General features: G+C 53.6%; 1 protein-coding gene across 4 annotated transcripts; it reads right to left on the reverse strand.

Moving 5' to 3' along the window:
• Positions 1–1,833: 1,833 nt before the first annotated feature.
• On the reverse strand, positions 1,834–24,593 carry LOC135188186 (uncharacterized). Of its 4 annotated transcripts, none has more exons than XM_064167477.1 (9): positions 24,548–24,593; positions 23,512–23,644; positions 8,955–9,130; positions 6,108–6,295; positions 5,027–5,086; positions 4,521–4,850; positions 3,786–3,861; positions 2,826–2,912; positions 1,834–2,375 (listed from the first exon to the last, which is right to left on the reverse strand). In XM_064167477.1, the coding sequence occupies exons 4-9, from the start codon at positions 6,280–6,282 to the stop codon at positions 1,928–1,930; spliced, it is 1,176 nt and encodes a 391-aa protein (XP_064023547.1). In that variant the 5' UTR covers positions 6,283–6,295; positions 8,955–9,130; positions 23,512–23,644; positions 24,548–24,593; the 3' UTR covers positions 1,834–1,927. The 4 variants fall into 4 exon arrangements, with proteins under 4 accessions (XP_064023547.1, XP_064023548.1, XP_064023545.1 ...); XM_064167478.1 differs by having other exon boundaries at positions 4,521–4,847; positions 6,108–6,298; XM_064167475.1 differs by having other exon boundaries at positions 6,108–6,298.

Genomic DNA, 24,593 nt, shown 5'->3' on the forward strand with positions numbered 1-24,593 from the left:
CTTGGGGTTGTTGTGGCCAGAGTGTAGAAGCACAGAACAACTCTGGCATGTTTGCACACTGGAGTTAGCAAAAGCATCTGCACTGGGAAAACAGGAGGAGGATCTTTAGTTATTGGTTAGGGCAATTTGGCAGGATTGTTAAACACAAAGCAGTGCCAAAGCTGCTGGCAAGCCCCCACCAAACCCAAAATGCTTCCTATTCTCAGCTCTAAAGACTTTGTTTTTTCTACTGGGGGAAAAAAAAAGGGAAAGAGGGGAGGAAACCTCTGAAAATAACACATTTCATGGTTCCCCCTCTTTCAAAAGTGCTCTTTGGTTTTCAATTCAGTTATTTTGCATTATTATTCCTCCTGTAGCTCTGCAGAAACAAAACTGAACAAAACCCACATCAACTAAACCAGATGGGTTTGGATCAGCACAAACCAACTGGCATTGGCTCTCCTGAATCACTCAAAAATTCAGCTCAGAAAGCCAATTTCTTCTCTGAGAAGCCTCTTCCAAAAGGGAGTGTTTGGCATTTTGCAGCACTTCTGTTCAGCAGACCCCAACATCTTATTCCTTTTAATGCTCAAATGACACTGAAGTCCTCCAAGCTCCAGCTCTGAGCTCTTTCAGAGCAGACACATCTTTTTCTAGCCTTTCTCTTTCACACAGCAAAATCCCTGCTTGCACCTGGGATGTCCTGATTAGGAGAGAAATACTGCTTTAAATCCTAGTGTCTGTGTCCATAGCAGTGTGCCCAGGTGGGCAGCAGAGCCAATGGCATCCTGGGCTGGCTCAGGTGGGCAGCAGGACAAGGGAGGTTCTTCTGCCCCTGTGCTCAGCATTGCTCAGGACACCCCTAGAGTGCTGTGTCCAGGTCTGGGCTCCTCAGTTCAAGAGAGATGTTGAGGTGCTGGAAGGTGTTGAGAGAAGGACAAAAGCAGGCCTTGAGCGACCTGATCTAGTGGGAGGTGTCCCTGCCTATGGCAGGGGGTTGGAACTGGATAAGCTTTGAGCTCCCTTCCAACCTAAGCCTGTGCCTTAGGCTGTCTGTCCCTTGGATGAAAGCAACTTGTTCTAGTGGGAGGTGTCCCTGCCTATGGCAGGGGGTTGGAAATGGATGAGCTTTGAGCTCCCTTCCAACCTAAACCATTCTATGATTCCAAGACCCATCTGGATGCATTCCTGTGTGACTGCACTAGATTATGGTCCTGCTCTAGCAAGGGGCTTGGGCTCAATGACCTCCAGAGGTCCCTTCCAACATCTAGCATCCTGTGATCCCCTAACCCAAGCAATGTCTGTGCCTTAGGCTGTCCATCCTTTGGAAGAGAGCAACCTCTTCTAGTGGGAGATGTCCCTGCCTATGGCAGGGGGTTGGAACTGGATGAGCTTTGAGCTCCCTTCCAACCTAAACCTGTGTCTTAGTCTGTCCATCCCTTGAATGAGTGCCCAAGAGCTTCTACCAGCTGCGGGTACCAACCTCAGCATGTGACACTGGCACCAGTTGAGGGTGGTGAGACACTGGCACAGGTTGAGGGTGGTGAGACACTGGCACAGGTTGCCCAGGGAGGTTGTGCAGCACAGAAGCACAGAATGTGATCAAAGATCACATTCTTTGCTTCTGTGCTGCACAACCTCCCTGGAGGTGTTCAGGACCAGGTTGGATGAGTCCTTGAGCAACCTGGGTCTAATGGGAGGTGTCCCTGCCTATGGCAGGGGCTTGGAACTGGCTGAACTTGGAGGTCCCTTCCAACCTAAACCATCCTCTGATTCTCTGAAGGGTTTGTTACATTCCACACACATAGTTCACTCAAGTTGGCTCCTTGAGAAGCAATCATCTGAACAGCAACAGATTGGCCTCATCTTTTTTTCCCCAGCAGGGATGCTCAGACACATCAATGAGCACAGTAGGAAGAGCCACCAAGTCCCTTCACCCAATCCTGCATCAGAGACACTCTGCCTTAAACTTCTGCCTGAGGGCTTTCTGCACGTTTTGGATCTTCTCTGTGATCACAGTGTCACTGAGGTGATCTCCAAACTTCTGCTTCAGCAGCACCCTGATGATTTTGATGCAGCGTTCATCCATCATGGGCTTGGCCTCTCGGAAGGTGTTGCCCCTCCTCCCTGTGATGGAGTGGCTCTGGATGTAGTCAGATGTGAAGAGCTTGTAGAGCAGTGTCTTGCAGGCAGTGCTGATCTTCTGGTCAAAGCGAATGGTCTCCCTCAGCTGTTCCTTGGTGTAGCCATTGAACAGCTCCACCACCTCACAAGGCTGCCCGTGAGGCTCCTCCTGGAAGGACAGGGATTCCAGCCTCTGGACCTTCTTCTTCAGAGAGAGGACATCCTTTTGGAGGTTCAACACCATCTTTTCCAGCTGCTCCATCTTCTCTGCCCTGAAAGAGTCAAAGCACAGGTGTGAAGGTAAGAAGGCAGTGTGGCCTGGACTGGCAGCTGATGAAGGATGGAGCACAGCCAACCCAGCAGCAAAGCCATGCCCCCTGGGAGCACAGACAGCACTGCCCTGGAATCATATCACAGAATCAACCAGGATGGAAGAGAGCTCCAAGCTCATCCAGCCCAACCTGGCACCCAGCCCTGCCCAACCAACCAGATCATGGCACTAAGTGCCCCAGCCAGGCTTGGCTTCAACACCTCCAGCCACGGCCACTCCACCCCCTCCCTGGGCAGCCCATTCCAATGCCAATCACTCTAATTACCTCGAGATTCAGCAGCTCTTGCATCTAAATTTGCACCATTTTGTCACCCAGCTGTGGTCTTGCTGCTGCCTCTTGTAGTCAGGAGGAAAATACAGCTAGGAACAGGAGCCTCCTTTGTTTAATTACCTTTCCATTTCACCAGGACCAGGACTTTTCTCAACCCTCTCAAGGTCATCTGTGTCTTGCAGAGCACTCAGCTTTTGCTCTTCACAGCTGGAAGAAAGAAGCAAGCTCAGAAGTGATGCCTCAGAAAGCTTCATAGAGCCATAGAATGGTGAGGGTTGGAAGGGACCTCTGGAGATCATCCAGTTCCAATCCCCCTCTAAAGCTGGGTACCCACAGCAGCTGCCCAGGATCACAACAGCCAGGTGGGTTTTGAAAGTCTCCAGGGAGGGAGACTCCACAACCTCTCTGGGCAGCCTGCTCCAAGACTCCAGCACCCTCACAGCAAAGAAGTTTCTCCTTATGTTCAAGTGCAATGTCCTGGGTTCTATTTTGCCTTAGTTGTCCCCTTGTCATAGAATCAAGCATGTTGTAAGAGACCTCCAAGATCATCCAGTCCAACCTAGCACCCAGCCCTGGCCAATCAACTACACCATGGCACTAAGTGCATCATCAAGTCTTTAAACTATCTTTGTCCTATCACTGACCTCCACTGCAAAGAGCCCATCCTCACCCTCTTCCACATGACTCCACTGCAAAGAGCCCATCCTCACCCTCCTCTACATGACTCCACTGCAAAGAGCCCATCCTCACCCTCCTCCACATGACTCCACTACAAAGAGCCCATCCTCACCCTCCTCCACATGACTCCACTGCAAAGAGCCCATCCTCACCCTCCTCCACATGACCTCCACTGCAAGGAGCCCATCCTCACCCTCCTCCACATGATTCCACTGCAAAGAGCCCATCCTCACCCTCTTCCACATGACCTCCACTGCAAAGAGCCCATCCTCACCCTCCTCCACATGACCTCCACTGCAAAGAGCCCATCCTCACCCTCCTCCACATGACCTCCACTGCAAAGAGCCCATCCTCACCCTCCTCCACATGACCTCCACCCTTCACCATGCCTTCAAGTACTACCTGTTCAGACAGATGTGCTGCTGGCACTGGGACAAGATGCCATCTGACTTCCTCTTCATTGGCAGGACAACATAATCTAAAGACAGAGATAAGAAACAGTTGTTGGAAAGGTCCTGGACCCTTTGTCTCCAGAGCAGGTTATCTAAGTGCTCAATTGCAACACCTTCTTCATCCTTTGCTTTCCAGGACTGAAGAGCAGGGAGTTTGCTAGTAGCAAAAGGTGGGATCTCAGGGGCTTCTTCTGCTCCCATCACAGAAGACACAGTGGGCAAGGCAAAGAAAACCAACCTGCTTCTGGACACCACTGTTAACCAGCAGGTAGATGTGGGTTTATGTGTTTAACATGTGAAGTAGAGGCTGGGAAAGCAAGGAAAGAGGCAAATCTGAGGAGGTTTGGCTAAGTGAGATCCAAAGCTTTGGGTCTTTCCAATTTTCAGGCAGGCTAGATTGGGTTCTAGCATGTGGGGGATAGCACTGCTGGCTCACAGGAGAAGAGCTGGTGTGCCATAGAGCAGCCACCAGGTGCCATCATATTGCCACCTCCCTTTAGACAGCCCTTCTGGAAGGGATCTTCTGAGTGGAAAGCACCAAAAAAAATCATTCTCTAACCTTTGCAGCTCTAGAAGAAAATACACCCAGCCCTGGAGCAAAGCAGAGGTCTGCTGGGTGCCCACCCCACCCTGCCATTGGGGATGAGGGCTAAATGGCAGCATCCTACCTTACAGCCTGAATTACCTCTAGCAGCTGGACCAGCTCTGTCCTCTTCACCTTGGGACATCCCTGGCATGGCCACAGCGAGAAATGTGGATGGAGGTGTGAAGGCACTGGCTGGGTGAGGGGGTCCTGCCAGCGAGCTGCTGGCTGTGCCACATCTCTCCTTGATGCTGGAGGAGCTGCTGGTGTCGTGGGACAGGTTGGTCTCTGCTGCCCTCAGCAGCGGCTTGGCAGGGTAAGCCTTGTCGCCGTGGAATCTCCTGGATGCATTCCCTGGGCTCCATTTTGGGAAGGTCTTCCTGGATTTTTTTGGCTGGGGGGGCATCATGCTGTGGACAGTTGGTTCTTCTTCTGAAAGCAAGGTGGACACCCAGGATGTCCATCAAGGCCATGTCCCTCCCACCTCCCATCACTGCTTCCTACCCTGACCGTGATATCTCCGCCAGGACTACAGCACCTTCAGGATCCTCCCAGTCCCAAAGCCCATTGGAGGTTGAAAGATGCCACCTCCAAGCCACTCTACTCACTTAACTTCTCCAGGAGCTGTCTGCCTTCCAGCAGCTTCTTCTCTAGGACATCTTTATGCTCTGTAGGAAGAGAGGACTTCTTAGCGCTGAACTCACTCACTCCTGAGCAACCTCAAACTGCAAAGCTGTGCTGCTTGGAGGCTAACTGGAATATTCTAATGAGAGGAATCAGATCATTGGTTGCAACAAGGAAATAACAGCAGAGTCTGTTTCATTCACTGGTTTGCTAAAAGCCAAAATGCAATCAATTTGTCCCTCCTTTGCCTTCTTCACTCCTAAGAGTTGGATCTATTCACTTCTCCTTTGCTCCACTCTGATGTCATTAAAGACCAGGGCCAAGGCCATTCCAGGGTGGATTAGAAGGGCTGTGGTTAGTAGGTCAAGAGAGGCTCCTCTTTCCCTCTGCTCTGCCCTGCTGAGGCCACATCTGGAGTACTGTGTCCAGTTCTGGGCTCCCCAGTTCAAGAGGGACATAGAACTGCTTGAGAGAGTCCAGCACAGAGCCACACAGACAAGGAAGGGAATGGAACAGCTCTGTTAGGAGGAGAGCCTGAGGGAGCTGGGGCTGTGTTGCTGGGAGAGAAGGAGACTGAGAGGTGACCTCAGCAGTGGTTATCAATGTGTGCAGCTGAGTGGCAGGAGGCTGGAGCCAGGCTCTGCTGGGTGATGCCCAGTGCCAGGCCAAGGGGCACTGGGTGGAAGCTGAGGCAGAGGAAGTTCCATTTAAACAGGAGGAGGAATTTTTTGCCTGTGAGGGTGCCAGAGCCCTGGCACAGGCTGCCCAGGGGGGTTGTGGAGTCTCCCTCTCTGGAGCTATTTAAGACCTGCCTGGGTGTGTTCCTGTGTGATCTGCTCTGGCAGGGGGGTTGACTGGCTGAGCTTTGGCAGTCCCTTCTAGCCCCTGACATTCAGACACAGCTAACAAGTAAGCTTCAGAATCATAGAATGGCTTAGGTTGGAAGGGACTTCAAAGGTCATCCAGTCCCAATCCCCTGCCATAGGCAGGGACACTTCCCACTGATTCTAACTGCTAATTCTTTAACCCACCACAAAATCTCAGGACAGAGGGGTGCCAACTCACCACTTATGCCTTCCACCATGCCCCAGTAGAGCCCACTGAAGCCAGGACAGCGAGCCAGCACCTGCTCACCCACCGTGTAGAGGTGGAAGGGCTTGCGTGGCTCCTTGATGTTCTCCATGTTGATCACCCTGCTGCCATCAGGCCAGCTGATGAGGACGTAGAGCTTGGCTGACATGGGGGCTGTCCACCTGCTGGGAGGAGAGCATCATCTGGTAGAGAGGAGATGAAGTAGGAGAGCCCTGCAGAGGGACCTGGCCAGGCTGCATGGGTGGGCAGAGGCCAAGGGGATGAGACTGAACAAAGCCAAGTGCAGGGTTCTACACTTTGGCTACAACAACCCCAAGCAGCACTGCAGGCTGGGGATAGAGTGGCTGAGAGCAGCCAGACAGAGAGGGAGCTGGGGGTGCTGGGAGAGAGGAGCTGAAGAGGAGGCAGCAGTGCCCAGGTGGGCAGCAGAGCCAATGGCATCCTGGGCTGGCTCAGGAGCAGTGTGGGCAGCAGGACAAGGGAGGTTCTTCTGCCCACACTGCTCAGCACTGCTCAGGCCACCCCTGGAGTGCTGTGTCCAGGTCTGGGCTCCTCAGTTCAAGAGAGCTGTTGAGGTGCTGGAAGGTGTTTGGAGAAGGGCAGCAAGGCTGGGGAGGGTCCTGGAGCAGAGCCCTGTGAGGAGAGGCTGAGGGAGCTGGGGGTGTGCAGCCTGCAGCAGAGGAGGCTCAGGGCAGAGCTCATTGCTGCCTGCAGCTGCCTGCAGGGAGGCTGTAGCCAGGTGGGGTTGGGCTCTGCTGCCAGGCACCCAGAACCAGAAGAAGGGGACACAGCCTCAAGCTGTGCCAGGGTAGGTTCAGGCTGTCAGGAGGAAGCTGTTGTCAGAGAGAGTGATTGGCATTGAAATGAGCTGCCCAGGGAGGTGGTAGAGTCAGCATGCCTGGAGGTGTTTAAGACTGGATGAGGCACTTAGTGCCAAGGGTTAATTCATTAGAAGGTGGTAGGTTGGACTCAATGATCTCAAAAGTCTTTTCCAACCTGGTTGATTTTGTGATCATGACACAGTTTTGTGCTCTGCCATGGCCAGGAGGGTGAGCAAATGATGCTCTCCCTGAGGTGGTGAAACCTGCAGATAGAAACCACTTCTCCCTTTGCTTTTTCTATCAGTTGTTTCTCCTTTCTGTGCTTGCCTCATCCTAAACTCCTCCCCTGGGAGGTTGTCCTGGGACTTGGGAGGCTGAGCTGGGCACAACTTCATGTGCTTGATTTGAAGAGCTGCAGCTCTTCAAATTTGGACACCTGGGGTTGGGCAGGAGGAGCTCTGGGTGAGCAGAAGAGCAGGCAGAGGCAGGCTGGTTCCTCTGCCCCTGTGAAGCAGCTCACAGACTCACAGAATGGCAGGGCTTGGAAGGGACCTCTGGAGATCATCCACTCCAACTTCCCTGCTGAAGCAGTGCCAGCCACAGCTCGAGTGACTTCAGCAGGTCTACAGCAATTTGCTGGAGCCCAGGCAAATGATTTGTGCCATCTCAAAGCAGGAAAGACTCAACAAGACCCAGGAGCACCCAAGGAAATGAGCTCTGCCCTCTGCCTGCACAGCTCTTTTCTCCAGTAAACATCAAAGGACAGAGAAATGCCTGCTCCATACAGGGGGAAACTGAGGCACAGAGCAATGAAAGGCACATCCAAGGCAGCAATGCTGCAAGGAGCTCATCTCCTGTGTCCTGAGCCACAGCTCTGCCCACTGAGCTCTCCTGTTTCTCTTCCCCTTCTTGCTGCAGGTTTAAATCCCTGGAGAGGTGGAAGTGCTCAGCAATCAAAACACCAACCAGGCCAGTGGTGACTTCCCAAACCTCCTTGAGAGCCAGGGGCTGGTGGGCTTGGGGAGGGTTTCATTCCAGATATCAACCAACACATCACAGATGGAGACAAAACCATGCAGAGACCACTTGCCAGAGCTCCTAAGGGCCCTGGCAGAGCATCACCCCAGAGCAGCCTGCTCTGCTCTGCAGCAGGATTTGGCAGAAGGGGTTTGGGGTTGAACTCTTATGCTGGGCAGCATGGGGCAAGCAGCCACAGTGTCCAAAGCCAATGGGAGGGAGCTGGGGCAGGGAGGGGAGAGCTGGAGCAGGGACAAGCTGTCAGGAAAGGCAGCCACCACCCAATTTATTGCAGGCTCTTCTTTTGCCTCCCCCCATCCCTTGCATTAAAGCCAAGCCTGGGGGTCATTTCTCTCCCTTGGGAGGTTCAATTCACCCTGGAGAACTCTGCCCTCCCCTTCCTCCCCCCCAAACAATGACCATCTCCTTGGAGGAGCCACAACTTCCCCCAAACCTGCCAGCCTGCCCTACTGACACAGCCTCCCACCAAGCTCCCTTCAACCCTTTTCTCCTGGCCACAACAGGCTCTGGGCTTTGTTTTTATCTCCAGAGTAACCCTGTGGCTCCAGCCTGGCTCCACACAGTCCCTTCTCTGCTGCTGGCTGCTTTACAGACACCTGCCCTCAGTCCCCTCCTGAGCCCAGGGGAGGCTGCAGACCACCAAACTGGGCTAAACACACAGCTGAGACCTCTCCCCCCCAGCCCCACAACCCTGTTTTCCAAAGCTCCGTGTCACAAACAGCAAAACAACCCCACAAAGCTCTCCAGAGGCTTCCCCCCTCTCTTAGAACAAACATTGATCTTCAGAGATGCTGCAGCTGCTCCCTCCTGCCCCACTTCCCCCTTGCTCCTTCACCTTAACCAGCACCACACAGCTCCATCAATGCACAAACACGGGGAGAAGGGAAAGGAAAGAGAGGAAAAGAAAGAGAAAGAGAGAAATAAATCACAGTCCTGGATAGCAACACAGCTCAGTCCTTGCCTGGGGAGCACAGCTCCAGGTGTAGAGTCGTGCAAAATGTCTCCTGTCTATCCAGCTGCCTGCTCCAGGAGAGGAGGTGATCAGACACTTCTTTACCTTGGGCTTGTCCCTTCACCACAGTTCCTTGCCAGGTCTCCTTTGTCTGCTTTAGAAAGCTTCCCACCTGCCGTCCCCCACTGCAAAAGAAGGAAAGAAAGGGGAGGGGAGGAAAAAAAAGGAAGGGAAAAAAAGAGGGGGGGGGGTGGGAAAAAGACCTTTTGCTTTCTTTTTTGTCCTGCTTGTTCTGCTTCAGCCTTATTATTCCTGCTCTTTTTCCATATGCATATGTTGGGTTGGGGTTTTTCCCCCTCCCCACCCCCCTATCACCTCCTTCCTTAGCTTGTTTCAGTTCTGTTTCTTAGAGGGAGAGAGCAGGAAAGAGAAGAGGAAAGGGGGGGGGGGGGGGGGGGGGGAAGAGGCTTGGGTTTTTTGGAGCATGAATAAACCTTGCATTTCCATGAGTTATTCATGAATAATTCATGGAGGGAGGAAAAAAAAATGCATGATTAATTCAGGTTCATGAATTATTCAGGCATAATTCTGGAACATTCCTGGTTAATTCATGCTCACACAGCCAGTGAGTCAGGCACCAGGGCTGGGTGAATTCTTTTCTCCCTGACACAGGAAGAGAGAGAGAGGCTTAGAGGCAGCTGAGTTGTGTGCTCCTGGCTTAGATGGAAACATCTTTTGGGGGCTTTGGTTTCTTTTTTGAACTAAGGAGGTGAGGAGGAGAGTGGAAATGCCTTCAGCCTCCTGGCCAGGGAGGAATAAGACAGAAAGAGAAAGAGGTTGCACTTGCTCTCAGGGGACAGCCCAGCAGCAAGTTCTACTCCTTTTCAAAGCCAGTGGGATGAGATTGAACAAGGCCAAGGGCAGGGTTCTACACTTTGGCCACAACAACCCCAAGCAGCGCTACAGGCTGGGGCCAGAGTGGCTGAGAGCAGCCAGGCAGAGAGGGAGCTGGGGGTGCTGGCAGAGAGGAGCTGAAGAGGAGGCAGCAGTGCCCAGGTGGGCAGCAGAGCCAATGGCATCCTGGGCTGGCTCAGGAGCAGTGTGGGCAGCAGGACAAGGGAGGTTCTTCTGCCCCTGTGCTCAGCACTGCTCAGGCCACCCCTGGAGTGCTGTGTCCAGGTCTGGGCTCCTCAGTTCAAGAGAGATGCTGAGGTGCTGGAAGGTGTTTGGAGAAGGGCAGCAAGGCTGGGGAGGGGCCTGGAGCACAGCCCTGTGAGGAGAGGCTGAGGGAGCTGGGGGGGTGCAGCCTGCAGCAGAGGAGGCTCAGGGCAGAGCTCATAGCTGCCTGCAGCTGCCTGCAGGGAGGCTGTAGCCAGGTGGGGTTGGGCTCTGCTGCCAGGCAGCCAGCAACAGAACAAGGGGACACAGCCTCAAGTTGTGCCAGGGGAGGTTCAGGTTGGATGTTGTTAGGAAGTTGTTGTCAGAGAGAGTGATTGGCATTGGAATGGGCTGCCCAGGGAGGTGGTGGAGTGGCTGTGCCTGGAGGTGTTGAAGCCAAGCCTGGCTGGGGCACTTAGTGCCATGGTCTGGTTGGTTGGGCAGGGCTGGGTGCTAGGTTGTGCTGGCTGAGCTTGGAGCTCTCTTCCAACCTGCTTCATTCTATGATTTTTACTTTCTTTTAGCCAAAAGCAGCTCTGAAGGTTGCTTGAAGAAAGAAAGACTTCAGATGTTGGGTGAGATGTTGAAAAAGGACCTCAGATCATCTCGACAGGGTAAGGAAATGCCTGCATCCCTCCTTTGCAGCATTTGCTGCTCCAAGAGGACATCTGCCAGCCTAGGGAAAAGCAGGTGCTAGCTGGAGATCTGTCTGGGATAGATCAGAGCAGGAAGGAGCAGAAAAGCAGCACCAGGAGCCAGTAGGCAGATGGGCAGTGATGGTGGGAATCTCCTCAGCCCCACTTGATGAGCAAGGGCTGTGTGGGCAGGAACACTGCTGTAGGCAGCTGAGTCTGGTTTCCCCTGTCAAACAATGCCCTTCCTGACAGCTGTGGAGGAGGAAGCAAACAGCCCACAGCAGGCACCATGGCAGGAGTACCAGAGGCTGGAAAGGCTCTCTCCTCCTGGATGTGTCAGAGCCATGTCTGTGCTTGGTGGCATTTTGAGTGATGTCCCCTGAGGAATGAGACCTCTGTTGGAGGAAGGAATGGAAGAGCAATGACCAGGAGGGGGGAATAATAGAGACACAGAGAATCATACAATCAGTCAGGGCTGAGAGGGACCACAAGGATCAGCCAGTTCCAATCTCCCTGCCATGGGCAGGGACACTCCACCCTAGATCAAGCTGCCCAGAGCCCCATCCATCCTGGCCCTAAACACCTCCAAGGATGGGGCCTCAAGGCCCCCCCCTGGGCAAAGGAGGTGAGATTGGAGCTTGGTTTTATGCAGGACTTGGTTCAAATAAAACCCTCTGGCCAAGTGGGCTTGCTGGGACAAGCATCCTTTGCTTCCCTTTGGAGAACCAACAGCAGGCAAAGCACCACCAGATGAATAGTCCTGGGGGTGGGAGGGTAAACCCCAGGAGAGGAAGGATGGCAGGGCCCCCGAGAGGAAGACAAACTGTGGTCTCCTCAAACAAGAGAGAAGTCAAGTGGCTGTGTGTGAACACAGAGGGTTTGTGTTGAATCACTCCAGGAAAACACTGGGGCTGAAGTGAATCCCAAGGGTTTGACTTCATGGAGATTAGCAAACCCTGATTAGAGCTCCCTCCCTGGCTCTGAATACAAAATCCCTGGCAGCTGCCTGGCTCTGGGCTGTAGAAGGAGCTGCTGCTGCTTTCAGCAAGCAGCCTCTGCTGGCTCCTTGAGAAACAAAGCCCACACTCTGGCCCCCAGTGCCACAACATGGCACTTTCTCTGCCGTGAGGGGAGTGGAACACTGCAACAGGTTGCCTGGGGAGATGGTTGGAGCCCCACTCCTAGAGGTATTCCAGGTGAGGCTGGACAGGGCTCTGGGCAACCTGATCTAGTCAGGTCTGCCCCTGCTGACTGCAGAGAGGCTTGACAAGGCTCTGGGCTACCTGATCTAGTCGAGGCTGCCCCTGCTGACTGCAGAGAGGCTTGACAAGGCTCTGGGCAACCTGATCTAGTCGAGGCTGCCCCTGCTGACCGCAGAGAGGCTTGGACTGGATGACCTTTGGAGGTCCCTTCCAACCCAGGCCATTTTATGATTCAAGCTGCACACGTCCAGGGTCCTTTCATCCTCCATCAGCAAGAGATTTCAGACTCCCAGGTGAGAGTTTGGCCCCAAGCATCAGATCAAAGCCCAGGATCTGAACCTTGAAAGGAAGCTTCACTGCACCAGTTGAATTTGCCATGTGTGGTTAGCACAGACCCCACACTGTGGCCCCCACTTGGTGTCACCTCCCAGCTGTACCTGCAGAGATTGAGATTTAATTGCACCTAAGGACCAACAGGAGCTTGTCAGCTGATCTGGAGATGCTCTACAGGGACCATGGAATGGTTTGGGATCTTTAAACCCCCTGCAGCCAGTAGGGCCATCTGCAGCCAGAGTAGGTTGCTCACAGCCACAAACAACCTGAGCTACAGTGGTGCCAGGGCCATATAAACTTGTCAGCTTCCCTGGATGTGTTCTACAGGGCCATGGGATGGTTTGGGTTGGGAACTTTAAAGGCCATATAGACAAACTTGGCAGCTTACCTGGATGTGCTCTACAGGACCATGGAATGGTTTGGGATCTTTCACCCCCCTGCAGCCAGTAGGGACATCTACAACCAGAGTAGGTTGCTCACAACCAACCTGAGCTGCAGTGGTGCAGCTCCCACCTCTCTGGGCAGCCTGGGCCAAGCTCTCCCCACCCACATTGTCAAACATTTCTTTCTTCTCTCCAGCCTGAATCTCCCTCTTTCAGCTTAAAATCATCACCCCTCATCCTGCCACTACACTCCCTGGCATCTCACCCCCCACCACTGCAGGGCTACACAGCCAAGCTCCAAAGAGGACAAAGAGACACAGGTATTTAGCACTGCCCCAGGTCAGCAGTCCCGCCTGGGATGGCAAGTTGGGCTGATGGAGTCATTAGGATGGATCTGGGTCAGGGTTTTGTGGCCATCCATGACAAACCCTGCAGCACAACTCACTGTGTGTACCAGAGAGCGACCACCTGGTGGCACTTTGCATCTCTAATGAAGTGAGTACGAGTCCCACCTCTGCCTCACCACATGGAACAGCGAAATGTAAGCCAGGCTGGAGGCTGCAATTAGCTGCAATTTAATTACAGACGTGTCTCTTTCCTAATCAGCTGGAAACGAGCTCAAATGGGGAGAAAAGCAGCAATCCTAGGGCAGCAGCCAGCCAGACTGCTGCACACAAGTCCTACTTAGCACAGGTTGGGAAATGCTTTCCCAGCCTCTTGCTGTGAAGAACTTCTTAACAACATCCAGCCCTGGCACAGCTTCAGGCTGTGTCCTCTTATCCTGCCCCTGGGTGCCTGGCAGCAGAGCCCAACCCCACCTGGCTACAGCCTCCCTGCAGGCAGCTGCAGACAGCAATGAGCTCTGCCCTCAGCCTCCTCTGCTGCAGGCTGCACCCCCCCAGCTCCCTCATCCTCTCCTCACAGAGTTGTGCTACCTTACAGCATCTGCCAAGCCACAGAAGGAGACAAAGCCTCAAAGCTTCAGATAGCAACAACCCCCACCTAAAGCTCTAAGAGACTTCTGTCCTGTAGAGTGCAAGTACAAAGAGCAACCTCTACCCCCTCCAAAAAAAAAACCCACTTTTTAGGGCCAAGCTTCCAGAGTGCAACCAACGAAGGAGCAGAAAAGGGACCACATGGCAGAGTATCACCTGCAAGGGGAGCAAAGGACTGCGAGAAGAGGCTGATGTGGCAAATCCATCTCAGCACATCACCTCTGGGCACTATCTTCCTAGGGAATTACCACCATTTCCCCCTCCATTCCTGGATGGAAAGGGGCTGCAGGGAGATGAGGTCCCTGACTGAAAGCCCCAAACCCATGTGCTCAGCCTTAGTGGAGCCAGCGCTGCACCACCAGACGCTGTCTGCACATCTTGTGAGTCATCACCCCCCCCCCCCCCCCCCCCCGTTACCTTGGCAAAGGGAGCCCTGGGTACCCTTAGAAGAGCTCCAGCACCAAGAGAACATCTTGTCTCGTGTTCCTCCACCAGCACAATTCTGATTCCAGAGTCTCAACCTGCTGCTAATTAATTAAACGCAACCAGGAGCACGGCAGCGGCTCCAGAAAGGGCTCAGCGGCTGGCATGGGCTGTGTGAGCGCCCAGGAGCAGGAGGAGGCTGCTGCTGCCAGGTCCTCCCACAGCATGCCTGCCACAGAGAATCATGGCAGGGGCTGGAAGGGACTGCCAAAGCTCAGCCAGTCCAACCCTGCTGCCAGAGCAGGATCTCCTAGAGCAGATCACACAGGAACGCATCCAGGCAGGTCTTGAACAGCTCCAGAGAGGAGATCTCCACACCCTCCCTGGGCAGCCTGTGCCAGGGCTCTGGCACCCTCACAGGCAAAAAATTCCTCCTCTTGTTTACATGAAACTTCCTATGGCTCAGCTTCCACCCAGTGCCCCTTGGCCTGGCACTGGGCATCACCCAGCAGAGCCTGGCTCCAGCCTCCTGCCACTCAGCTGCACACATTGATAACCATTGCTGAGGTCACCTCTCAGCTCCTCCTCTCCCAGCAGCACAGCCCCAGCTCCCTCAGGCTCTCCTCCTAACAGAGCTGTTCCATCCCCTTCAGCAACTTTGTGGCTCTGCCTGGACACTCTCAAGCAGTTCCATATCCCTCATGGAGTTCTTGCCCTCAGCATTGCTTACTTGTGGGGGTTTTCCCCCTGATTACATCTTGTTACTGGCAGAAAGCACAAAGAGCAGGTCCTTGCTCCAGGAGGGGATGGGATCTGAGCTGATTCTGGATGGGAAGCTGTGCCAAGTCGAATCAAGGTGCCATAAGGGACATCCTGTCCCTCTCCAGAGCACAGGTGGTGTATTCTGGATCAGAGCCTCTGCAGCAGCCCCCAGTCGTAGAATCAAGCAGGTTGGAAAATACCTCCAAGCTCATCCAGCCCAACCTAGCACCCATCCCTGCCCAATCAACCAGACCATGGCACTAAGTGCCCCATCCAAGCTTGTCCTGAATACTTCCAAGGACAGTGACTCCACCACCTCCCTGGACAGCCCATTCCAATGCCAATCATTCTCTGCCAGAGCTCATGAAATCCTCCACTTTCACCTTGCATAAAACAGCCACTGATGATGTCCTCATTGAGCCCTCAGTGCTGCTGAATAATTCAAAGTCAGAGAGTCATAGAATCATCTAGGTTGGAAAAGACCTTCAAGACCATCAAGACCAATCATTAACCCTAGCAAGTCCACTACTAAACCACAACCCCAGACACCACACATCCACATGGCTTCTAAAGACACCGAGGGATGGTGACTCCAACACCAACCTGGGCAACCTCATCCCCACAACCTACCACAGCTTTGAGTGAAACAGACCCACAGTGCAAGCCACACTGATGCCACCAGGCAAGCATCAAGCCTGTGGCAGGATGATCATATAATCAGTCAGGGTTGGAAGGGACCACAAGGAGCAGCCAGTTCCAACCCCCTGCCATGCCCAGGGACACCCTACCCTAGAGCAGGCTGCACACAGCCTCAGCCAGCCTGGCCTCAAACACCTCCAGCCATGGGGCCTCAACCACCTCCCTGGGCAACCCATTCCAGCCTCTCACCACTCTCCTGCTCAACAACTTCCTCTTCACCTCCAGACTGACTCTCCCCACCTCCAGCTTTGCTCCATTCCCCCCCAGTCCTGGCACTCCCTCACAGCCTCAAAAGTCCCTCCCCAGCTTTTTTGTAGCCCCTTTCAGATGCTGGAAGGCCACAGGAAGGTCTCACTAAGGGATGCCAAGGGAATGGAGGACAGCATCGAGCAGCCTCAGAGCAGCATGGTGTAAAATCAGGCACAGAATCTGTCCATGCCCAGCAGCCTCTCCAAGCCCTGCTGCATGGAGCTGGCCCCAGCAAAAGGGCTCTTGTGTGGAGAGATGTCACAACGAGCAGCAGCATGAACAACTCCCACCCCAGCCCTGCCTACTCAATGACCTTATTAAGGTGCTTGGCTGCTGAAGAGGTGCAAGAGCACTCTGGCTGATGTGCTCAAGTGACAAATCCACTCCTCTCAGGAGGCAACCCCATCTCCACCTTCCCCTTCTTCAGCCTCCTGCACTCTCGCACAGGAAAAGGTTGTGAGGTTTTTTGGCCTTAATTTCTCCTCCAGGAAAGCTGGAATTGATCTTTTATCTGCAGCAGTTTAAGTGGAGGTGTCCACTACACAAATCCACTGCTCCTCACATCAAAGGCTGAGCTGATAGCGCCTATTAATCCAGTAATGGAGGTGCTCCAGGGTGAGTGGATTAGCACAAAGGGAAGCATAGTAGGAGGGATGCAGAGGATGCAGTAGATGAGTCTCCTGAAAGGTGTGCATCGGTGCAAGGAGGCAGAGCAAGGAGCAGCGCCTGAGAAAGCAATGCTGCTGGGAATGGAGACATCTGCTGCACAGGGCAAGATAAAACAAGACATGGTGCTGAAGTGTTGGGTGCAGCTCTGGAGCCCCCAGCAAGAAGGACATGGAAGTGTTGGAGCCAGTCCAGAGGAGGACACAAAGATGCTCAGAGGGCTGCAGCAGCTCTGCTCTGAGCACAGGCTGAGAGAGTTTGGGCTGTGCAGCCTGGAGAAGAGAAGGCTTGGAGGAGACCTTGAAGTGGCCTTCCAGGATCTGAAGGGGGTTACAGAAGGGCTTGTAATGCCAGGAGGAGGAGGAATGAGTTTGAAGTGGCAGAGGGGAGACTGAAACTGGATGTCGGGAAGAAGTCCTGGACAGTGAGGGTGGTGAGACACTGGCACAGGTTGAGGGTGGTGAGAGACTGGCACAGGTTGCCCAGGGAGGTTGTGGAGCACAGAAGCACAGAATGGGATCAAGATCACATTCTGTGATTGGCTCTGCTGGCTTTTAGGAGAACACAAAACCTTTCATCTCCACTGCTTTGGTCCCTGGGGCGGAATGCACTCAGCTGGAGAGTGGGACAGATGAAAAAAGATGAAGCCTTCCCCTGGAGGCTGTAGCCAGGTGGGGTTGGGCTCTGCTGCCAGGCACCCAGCACTAGAAGAAGGGGACACAGCCTCAAGCTGTGCCAGGACAAGTCTAGGCTGGATGTTAGGAGGAAGTTGTCAGAGAGAGTGATTGGCATTGGAATGGGCTGCCCAGGGAGGTGGTGGAGTGGCCGTGGCTGGAGGTGTTGAAGCCAAGCCTGGCTGGGGCACTTAGTGCCATGGTCTGGTTGGTTGGGCAGGGCTGGGTGCTAGGTTGTGCTGGCTGAGCTTGGAGCTCTCTTCCAACCTGCTTGATTCTATGATCAGGTTCCCAGCATGGTGAGGGGTTGGAAGGGACCTCTGGAGGGCACCCAGTCCAACCCCACCCTGCTAAAGCAGGGCACCCACAACAGATTGCCCAGGAGCACAGTGGCCAGAGGGGGTTGGAAGCTCTCCAGAGAAGGAGACTCCACAACCTCTCTGGGCAGCCTGCCCCAAGGCTTTGCTCCCTCATGGGCAGAAGTTTCTCCTCCTGTTCAGCTGGAACCTCCTGGCTCCCAGTTCAAAAGCAGGACAGTTTGGTGGCTCTTTAAAGCTGCTTTTTGAGGGTCTCTGATGAAGGAGGCATTTTCACACATTGCCCTCCTCAGGCTTTTCAGCACCCAGTTGTTTTGAAGTTTCCACTTTCACCTCCTGCCAACTTCTACCTGCCCAGAGTCACTCCTCCTGCTGACAGCTGTCATCTCCATGCCCCATTTGCTGAGCATCAAGCTGCATGAAACCTCTGGTGCTCACCAGAGGAAAGCTCCCTCCTTAGTTTGCAGCATCAGGAAAGCTCTTGCTCCTTGCTCTGTTGGGAAGTGAGGTGCTTTGCTTCTCCAACATGCTCCATATGGCATCATTGATGTCTTTTTGACTCCAAAAAGGTCTCTGCTTATTGTCTGCTCCCAACTAAGGAGCAAGAGCTGCTGTGAGTGACATCACTGTGCAGGAAATGCAAATAGGCTGCTACTCAAACCCCCTTTCTGAAGGGATTGTGCTCTGCTTTTCAGATAAGATTAAGAGCTCAATTACAGGACAGAAAGGGGCTTTCAGCCAACATTCTTTCATTAAATCACACACAGAGCATAATAAGGGTGAATTAGAAAGCTCTTCACAAGCACATCTGTGCCAGACCATGAGGCAGGGAGGCTCATCATGGGGAGCATCAGCTGCCTGGCCTGGCCTTCCAAAGAAACCAGGCCATGCTTCACCTCACCATAGTTTTGAAGCACACACAGCCACCTACCCATGGAGCACAAAGGTCTTTGAATGCATCTCTGCCAGTGATGGACCAATGTAAGCAGAGCCACAGAAGGCTTCTCCAACTAAGAGATCATCCAATTCCAATTCAAAGATCACCCAAGTCCAACTTCCAACCTAAGGCCACCATGTGATGGTTTGGGTGTCACCCACCCCCCTCCACACTTAAGGAAATCACCCAGCCTAGACTCAGCAGCTGGGAATTAAAGCCTGGAGCTTTATATTTACAGCTTAGCACCATATGCAAGCAGATATTTAGAGTAGCTACAGCTACAGACAGGAAGGAACCAGTTGAGAAGTAATGCAGAAACACAACAGCCCTCCCAGAAACCTGAGACCCCAGGAGGGGCTCCCAACCACCCTTCCACCTCCCTTCCACTCCTCTGCCTTACCCCAGACTTTGCCTTACGCTCAAGGTGAGTTTGGAGAATCAGCCAGTGGAGGTGAGGAAGCAGAAGGATTAGTCACACAGAGAGCAAGTTAGGGAGAGAAGGGAGGCAGCCAGAGAGCAACTCTGTCATCTGTATTTGTGTTCCTGCTTTTATCCACCTCAGCAAGCCTATGAGTGAAGCAGACATCACCACTGCTTCCTTTTCACAGCCTATCATCCAATTCCTCTCATTAAAATATCCCAGCTAGGCTCAAACTATTTGTGCTCTTGCTTTTATCCATCTCAGCAAGCCTATGAGTGAAGCAGACATCACCACTGCTTCCTTTTCACAGCCTATCATCTAGTTCCTCTCCCAGCTAGGCTCAGTCTAGCTCACACCACAGCCATTAAACCCTGTCCCCAAGTGCAGTGACCACAGGTTCATTGAGCACCTCCCGGGATGAGGTCTCCACCACCTCCCTGGGCAGCCTGTGCCAACTCCTGACCACTCGTGCAGCAATGACATTTCCCCTCATCTCCAACCTAGCCCTCCATTGGCACAGTTCCAGGCTGTTGCCTCTTCTTCTGTCACCTGATATTAGGGAGAAGAAACCAATCCCCCACCTCACTGCAACCTCCTTTCAGGAACTTGCAGAGAGCAATGAGGTCTGCCCTTAACCTCCTCTTCCCCAGAGGAGGATCAAACCACGAGAGAGAGAGAGCTCAAAGAGTGCCCACAATGAAATATTGGTTGTGTATGCAGAGGAAGACAAAACAGGGCTGAGCACATCCAACTGCTATTCTTTAGCCTGCCCTGGTGTCTGGCACACAGTGCAGTGAGTCAGACACCTCCGCTCCAAACGTGGGTGGCAGACCTGAAAAGTCCACTGAGAAGCAATAGAAGTCATTAAAAGCTTACAGGAGGGAGCACAGCCATTAAGATGTGGAGAAGAAAGGACCTAAAAGGGCTCAACATCATCTAACAAGCTGTATAATGAGGGTAAAATAGATGCTGCTATTCATTAGGTATCAAAAGAGTGACAGACTGCTCAGAGAAATCAAAGGCAGCTGAGATTGTCAGGGGGAAAACTGCACTGCAAGCAACCTGGAATTACAAACCAGGCCAGCTTGGATCTGAGGATTCATCAACACAGAGATAAAGGCTGAGATATTCATGGGGCTTTCATGATATCCACATTGAGCTGGCAGATGGAAGCCTCCACCTACCAGGCTGCTGCTGCAGCTTCCACCTTCCAGGCTGCTGCTGCAGCCTCCACCTTCCAGGCTGCTGCTGCTGCAGCCTCCACCTTCCAGGCTGCTGCTGCTGCAGCCTCCACCTTCCAGGCTGCTGCTGCTGCAGCCTCCACCTTCCAGGCTGCTGCTGCTGCAGCCTCCACCTTCCAGGCTGCTGCTGCTGCAGCCTCCACCTTCCAGGATGCTGCTGCTGCAGCCTCCACCTTCCAGGATGCTGCTGCTGCAGCCTCCACCTTCCAGGATGCTGCTGCAGCCTCCACCTTCCAGGATGCTGCTGCTGCAGCTTCCACCTTCCAGGCTGCTGCTGCAGCCTCCACCTTCCAGGCTGCTGCTGCCTCCACCTTCCAGGCTGCTGCTGCTGCAGCCTCCACCTTCCAGGCTGCTGCAGCCTCCACCTTCCAGGCTGCTGCTGCCTCCACCTTCCAGGCTGCTGCTGCAGCCTCCACCTTCCAGGATGCTGCAGCCAGCCACTAAGAGAAGGGCAATAAAGTCTCCAAGCTGAGCTCTCTGTGCACAGCTCTGCCAGGCTGCCTTGCAAAGCAATCTGAGATGGGCACAAACACACCTGCAGCACTCTGCAAACCCAGTTTGCTGCTGCGTGGCCACATCTCAATGCCTGACATTGCTTTGCTCGAAGCAAGGGCTAAAATTGCCTGGCACATCTGGCCCCTCCTGGCACATCTGGTGCCTAACGCTGCTGCGTGGCTTGCTGATCACCAGACCCTCCTTATAGAGTCACAGAACAGTTTGTGTTGGAAGGGACCTTTAAAGGTCATCCAGTCCAACCCCCCCTGCAGTCAGCAGGGACATCTGCAACTAGAGCAGGTTGCTCAGAGCCTGAAACTACCTGGCCTGGCACTGTTCCACCTCTCTGAGCAACCTGGGCCAGGGTTTCACCATCCTCAGGGTAAGAAAACTCTTCCTTCTCTCCAGTCTGAATCTCCCTCCTTGTCACAGCATCTTCTCTGAACTTCATCCCACAGAATGTCAGGGGCTGGAAGGGACCTTGAAAGATCATCTGGTCCAATCCCCCTGCCAGAGCATTAGCTCAGATAGCAGCTTTGATATCCAGAGTGGCTCGGGGGGATCACAGAATGGTTTAGGTTGGATCTCAAAGCTCAGCCAGTTCCAACCTCCCTGTGCCATAGGCAGGGACATCTCCCACTAGAACAGGTTGCTTAAGGATTCATCCAGCCTGGTCCTGAACACCTCCAGGGAGGTTGTGGAGCACAGAAGCACAGAATGTGATCTTTGATCACATTCTGTGCTTCTGTGCTCCACAACCTCCCTGGGCAACCTGTGCCAGGGTCTTAGCACCCTCAATCTGTGCCAGTCTCTCACCACCCTCAACCTGTGCCAGTCTCTCACCACCCTCGCTGTCCAGAATTTCTTTCCCAACATCCAGTTTCAATCTCCCCTCGGCCACTTCAAACCCATTCCTCCTCCTCCTGGCATTCCAAGCCCTTGTCAATAGTCCCTGCTCAGCCTTCCTGGAGCCCCCTTCAGATCCTGGAAGGCCACTCCAAGGGCTCCTCCAAGCCTTCTCTTCTCCAGGCTGCACAGCCCCAACTCTCTCAGCCTGACCTCAGAGCAGAGCTGCTGCAGACCTCTCAGCATCTTGGTGGCCTTCTCTGGACTGGCTCCAACACTTCCATGTCCTGCTTGTGCTGAGGGCTCCAGAACTGCACTCAGTGCTCCAGGTGGGGGCTGAGCAGAGCAGAGCAAAGGGGCAGAATCCCCTCCCTTGCCCTGCTGCCCACACTGCTCTTGCTGCAGCCCAGCACAGGGTTGCTGTCTGGGCTGCACTCGCACCGCAGGCTGTCACAGACGCGACAATGCCTGTACTTAAGGGGACAAATGGTCCTTCTACCTGCCCTCGAGTCCTTTTGTCGATGTTCTGTTGTGCCCAGGACAGCATCATCCCCCTCTCCATCCCCCCCCTTCCTGCAGCACCCTGCAGCCTGCTCGCTGGCTGCCTGCCAGCCTGTGCCGCTTCGTTCCCCACACACAGATGGTTAATGATTTTGTCCTTTCCTTGCTGAGGAGCTGGAGGAGGACTGTACAAGTTTGCTTGTTAGCATTGTGACCCTCCAGGCTGCTTCATGCAGGAGAAAAGGGGTTCAGAGCACTCCAGCAAAGCAAAAAGCAAGAGAAAGGGGGGATACACTCAAAGGCATCGTTTTGGGGAGCAGTCAGGGCACAGCGAGCCTCTGTGGGTCATTACCTGGGGTTTGCATCCACCTCCTCTTCATCAGCACATCACTTAGCCCTCCACTGCTTCAGCTGTGCTGAGAATGTGCTGCCTGGCATCGGAGGGAAACTCTACCACGACCCCAACCAATGCTACAGGGAGATGCTCAGGGGAGAAGGACCTCTGGGTGCTGACTGACAGGCAGCTGAAGGTGAGCCAGCACTGTGTGCTCTGGTGGCCAAGATGGTCAACGGTGTCCTGGCTTGGATCAGGAAGTGTGGACAGCAGGTCTAGGGATGGGATTGTCCTTCTGTGCTGGGCACTGGGGAGGCCACAGCTTGAGCATTGGGTTCAGCTCTGGGGCACTCACTCCAAGAAGGACATTGAGAGGCTGGAGCAGGTCCAGAGAAGGGTAACAAAGCTGGGGAAGGATCTGGAGAACAGGGCTGAGGAAGAGCAGCTGAGGGAGCTGGGGGTGTTCAGCCTGGAGAAGAGGAGGCTGAGAGGAGCCCTCACTGCTCCCTACAACTCCCTGAAGAGAAGCTGGAGCCAGGTGGGGGTTGGCCTCTTCTCACATGTAACAAGTAACAGGAGAAGAGGAGACAGCCTCGAGTTGTGGAAGAGGAAGCTCAGGTTGGATATTAGGAGCAGTTCCTTCCCTGAAATGGTTCTCAGGCACTGGAACAGGCTGCCCAGGGAGGCAGTGGAGTCACTATCCCTGGGGTTGGGCTCTTCTCCCAGGCAACCAGCAACAGAAGAAGGGGACCCAGCCTCATGTTGTGCCAGGGCAGGTCTAGGCTGGATGTTGTTAGGAAGTTGTTGTCAGAGAGAGTGATTGGCATTGGAATGGGCTGCCCAGGGAGGTGGTGGAGTGGCTGTGGCTGGAGGTGTTGCAGCCAAGCCTGGCTGGGGCACTTAGTGCCATGGCGTGGTTGGTTGGGCAGGGCTGGGTGCTAGGTTGGGCTGGCTGAGCTTGGAGCTCTCTTCCAACCTGCTTGATTCTGTGATTCTATGACTAAGAGACCCTGTGGATGTGCTGCAGAAGGTTGTGGTTTAGTGGCAGTGGTGAGGCTGTGAGCTCCAAGCAAGTGGTTGGACTTGATAATCACAAAGGTCCCCTCCAACCCCACGATTCTAGGACTGAAACAAAACCCTCCCACTCCAGTTTTCCAGTGCCATGCTGCTGGACATCTCCCTGCTCAGCAGCTGCTGCAGAACTTTGTGTTGTGCCCTCAAGGTGACATCAACTGGACACACATTTATCAAACACTACCCCCAAAACCACTTCTACACAACCAAAAAGCTTTTACCTGAGCATCAAGAAGCAGAAAAGTTCTCTGGAGACCCCTGGGTGCAGGATGAGCAAGGGACAGGGAAGAGATTTCTCTGTGGAGCAATGGCCTGGTTTAAATCCTCATTAGGCTGCAGGTTTCATTAAGCTGCCTACATTTAAAACATAATTGCTTAGAGCTTTACTGCACAGTGGATTCCTGTTGCAGTTTATTAATGCTCTCACAGCTCAAAAGCTGTCAGTGGAATTGCTGGAGATATGGCCTGTAAAGTTTGCTCCTCGTGGAAGGAGGTGGTGGGGTTGGGGGAGTGGTGCTTGAAGTTAACTGCCCATAAAAAAAGGAGCTTTAATGCAATTTAATAACACCTGAAAGCCTTCTGCTCTGATGTCCTGCCCCCCACAGCCATAGAATCACAGAATCAAGCAGGTTGGAAGAGAATTCCAAGCTCAGCCAGCACAACCTAGCACCCAGCCCTGCCCAACCAACCAGACCATGGCACTAAGTGCCCCAGCCAGGCTTGGCTTCTACACCTCCAGGCACAGCCACTCCACCACCTCCCTGGGCAGCCCATTCCAATGCCAATCACTCTCTCTGCCAACAACTTCGTCCTCACAGCCAGCCTGAACCTGCCCTGGCACAACTTAACCCAGGTGAACCTTTTTCTGTTGGAGACCTTTAAAACCTCTGGGAGTTAGGACTTTGGTGTTCATTTCATGGGAGGGTTTACAGCCCAGGAGTCAAGAGCAAGGTCATAAAGTCCTGCTCAAGCTCTGAGGTTTCTCAAACCAGAGGAAAAGCTGCATCTGAAGGTCTGTTTGAAGCCTCTCAGGTCTGCCAGGAGCAGTGCTCCTTGTTATAAAGCTTAGCTGCCAGCAAAGACAAAGCCTGAGCTTAATTAAGCTAAATGCTCCCCCTGAGCTGGTGTAAATTACAATTCCTCTACTAAAACTCGTGGCCTCTGCACCTCTAATTTACTCTTCCTGCTTGCACAAGGGCAAATTATCTCATCCCTAAGCATCATCCTTACACCTACAACAGCTCACCCTGGACTTACTGCTCTGCAGACATGCTGGATTCAAGTTTGCTTCATCCAGTGCCTC

The sequence above is a fragment of the Pogoniulus pusillus genome, chromosome 29 (genome assembly GCF_015220805.1).
Source record: "Pogoniulus pusillus isolate bPogPus1 chromosome 29, bPogPus1.pri, whole genome shotgun sequence".
NCBI classification, from domain to species: Eukaryota; Metazoa; Chordata; class Aves; order Piciformes; family Lybiidae; genus Pogoniulus; species Pogoniulus pusillus.

Excerpts from the sequence above, each read along its gene's own strand:
- LOC135188186 (XM_064167477.1), bottom strand. The coding sequence starts at position 6,282 with ATGTCAGCCAAGCTCTACGTCCTCATCAGCTGGCCTGATGGCAGCAGG. Across the intron at positions 3,862-4,520 it reads AGCTGGTCCAGCTGCTAGAG|ATTATGTTGTCCTGCCAATG; the intron begins GTAATTCAGGCT and ends CTCTGTCTTTAG. Across the intron at positions 2,913-3,785 it reads CAGCACATCTGTCTGAACAG|CTGTGAAGAGCAAAAGCTGA; the intron begins GTAGTACTTGAA and ends TCTTTCTTCCAG.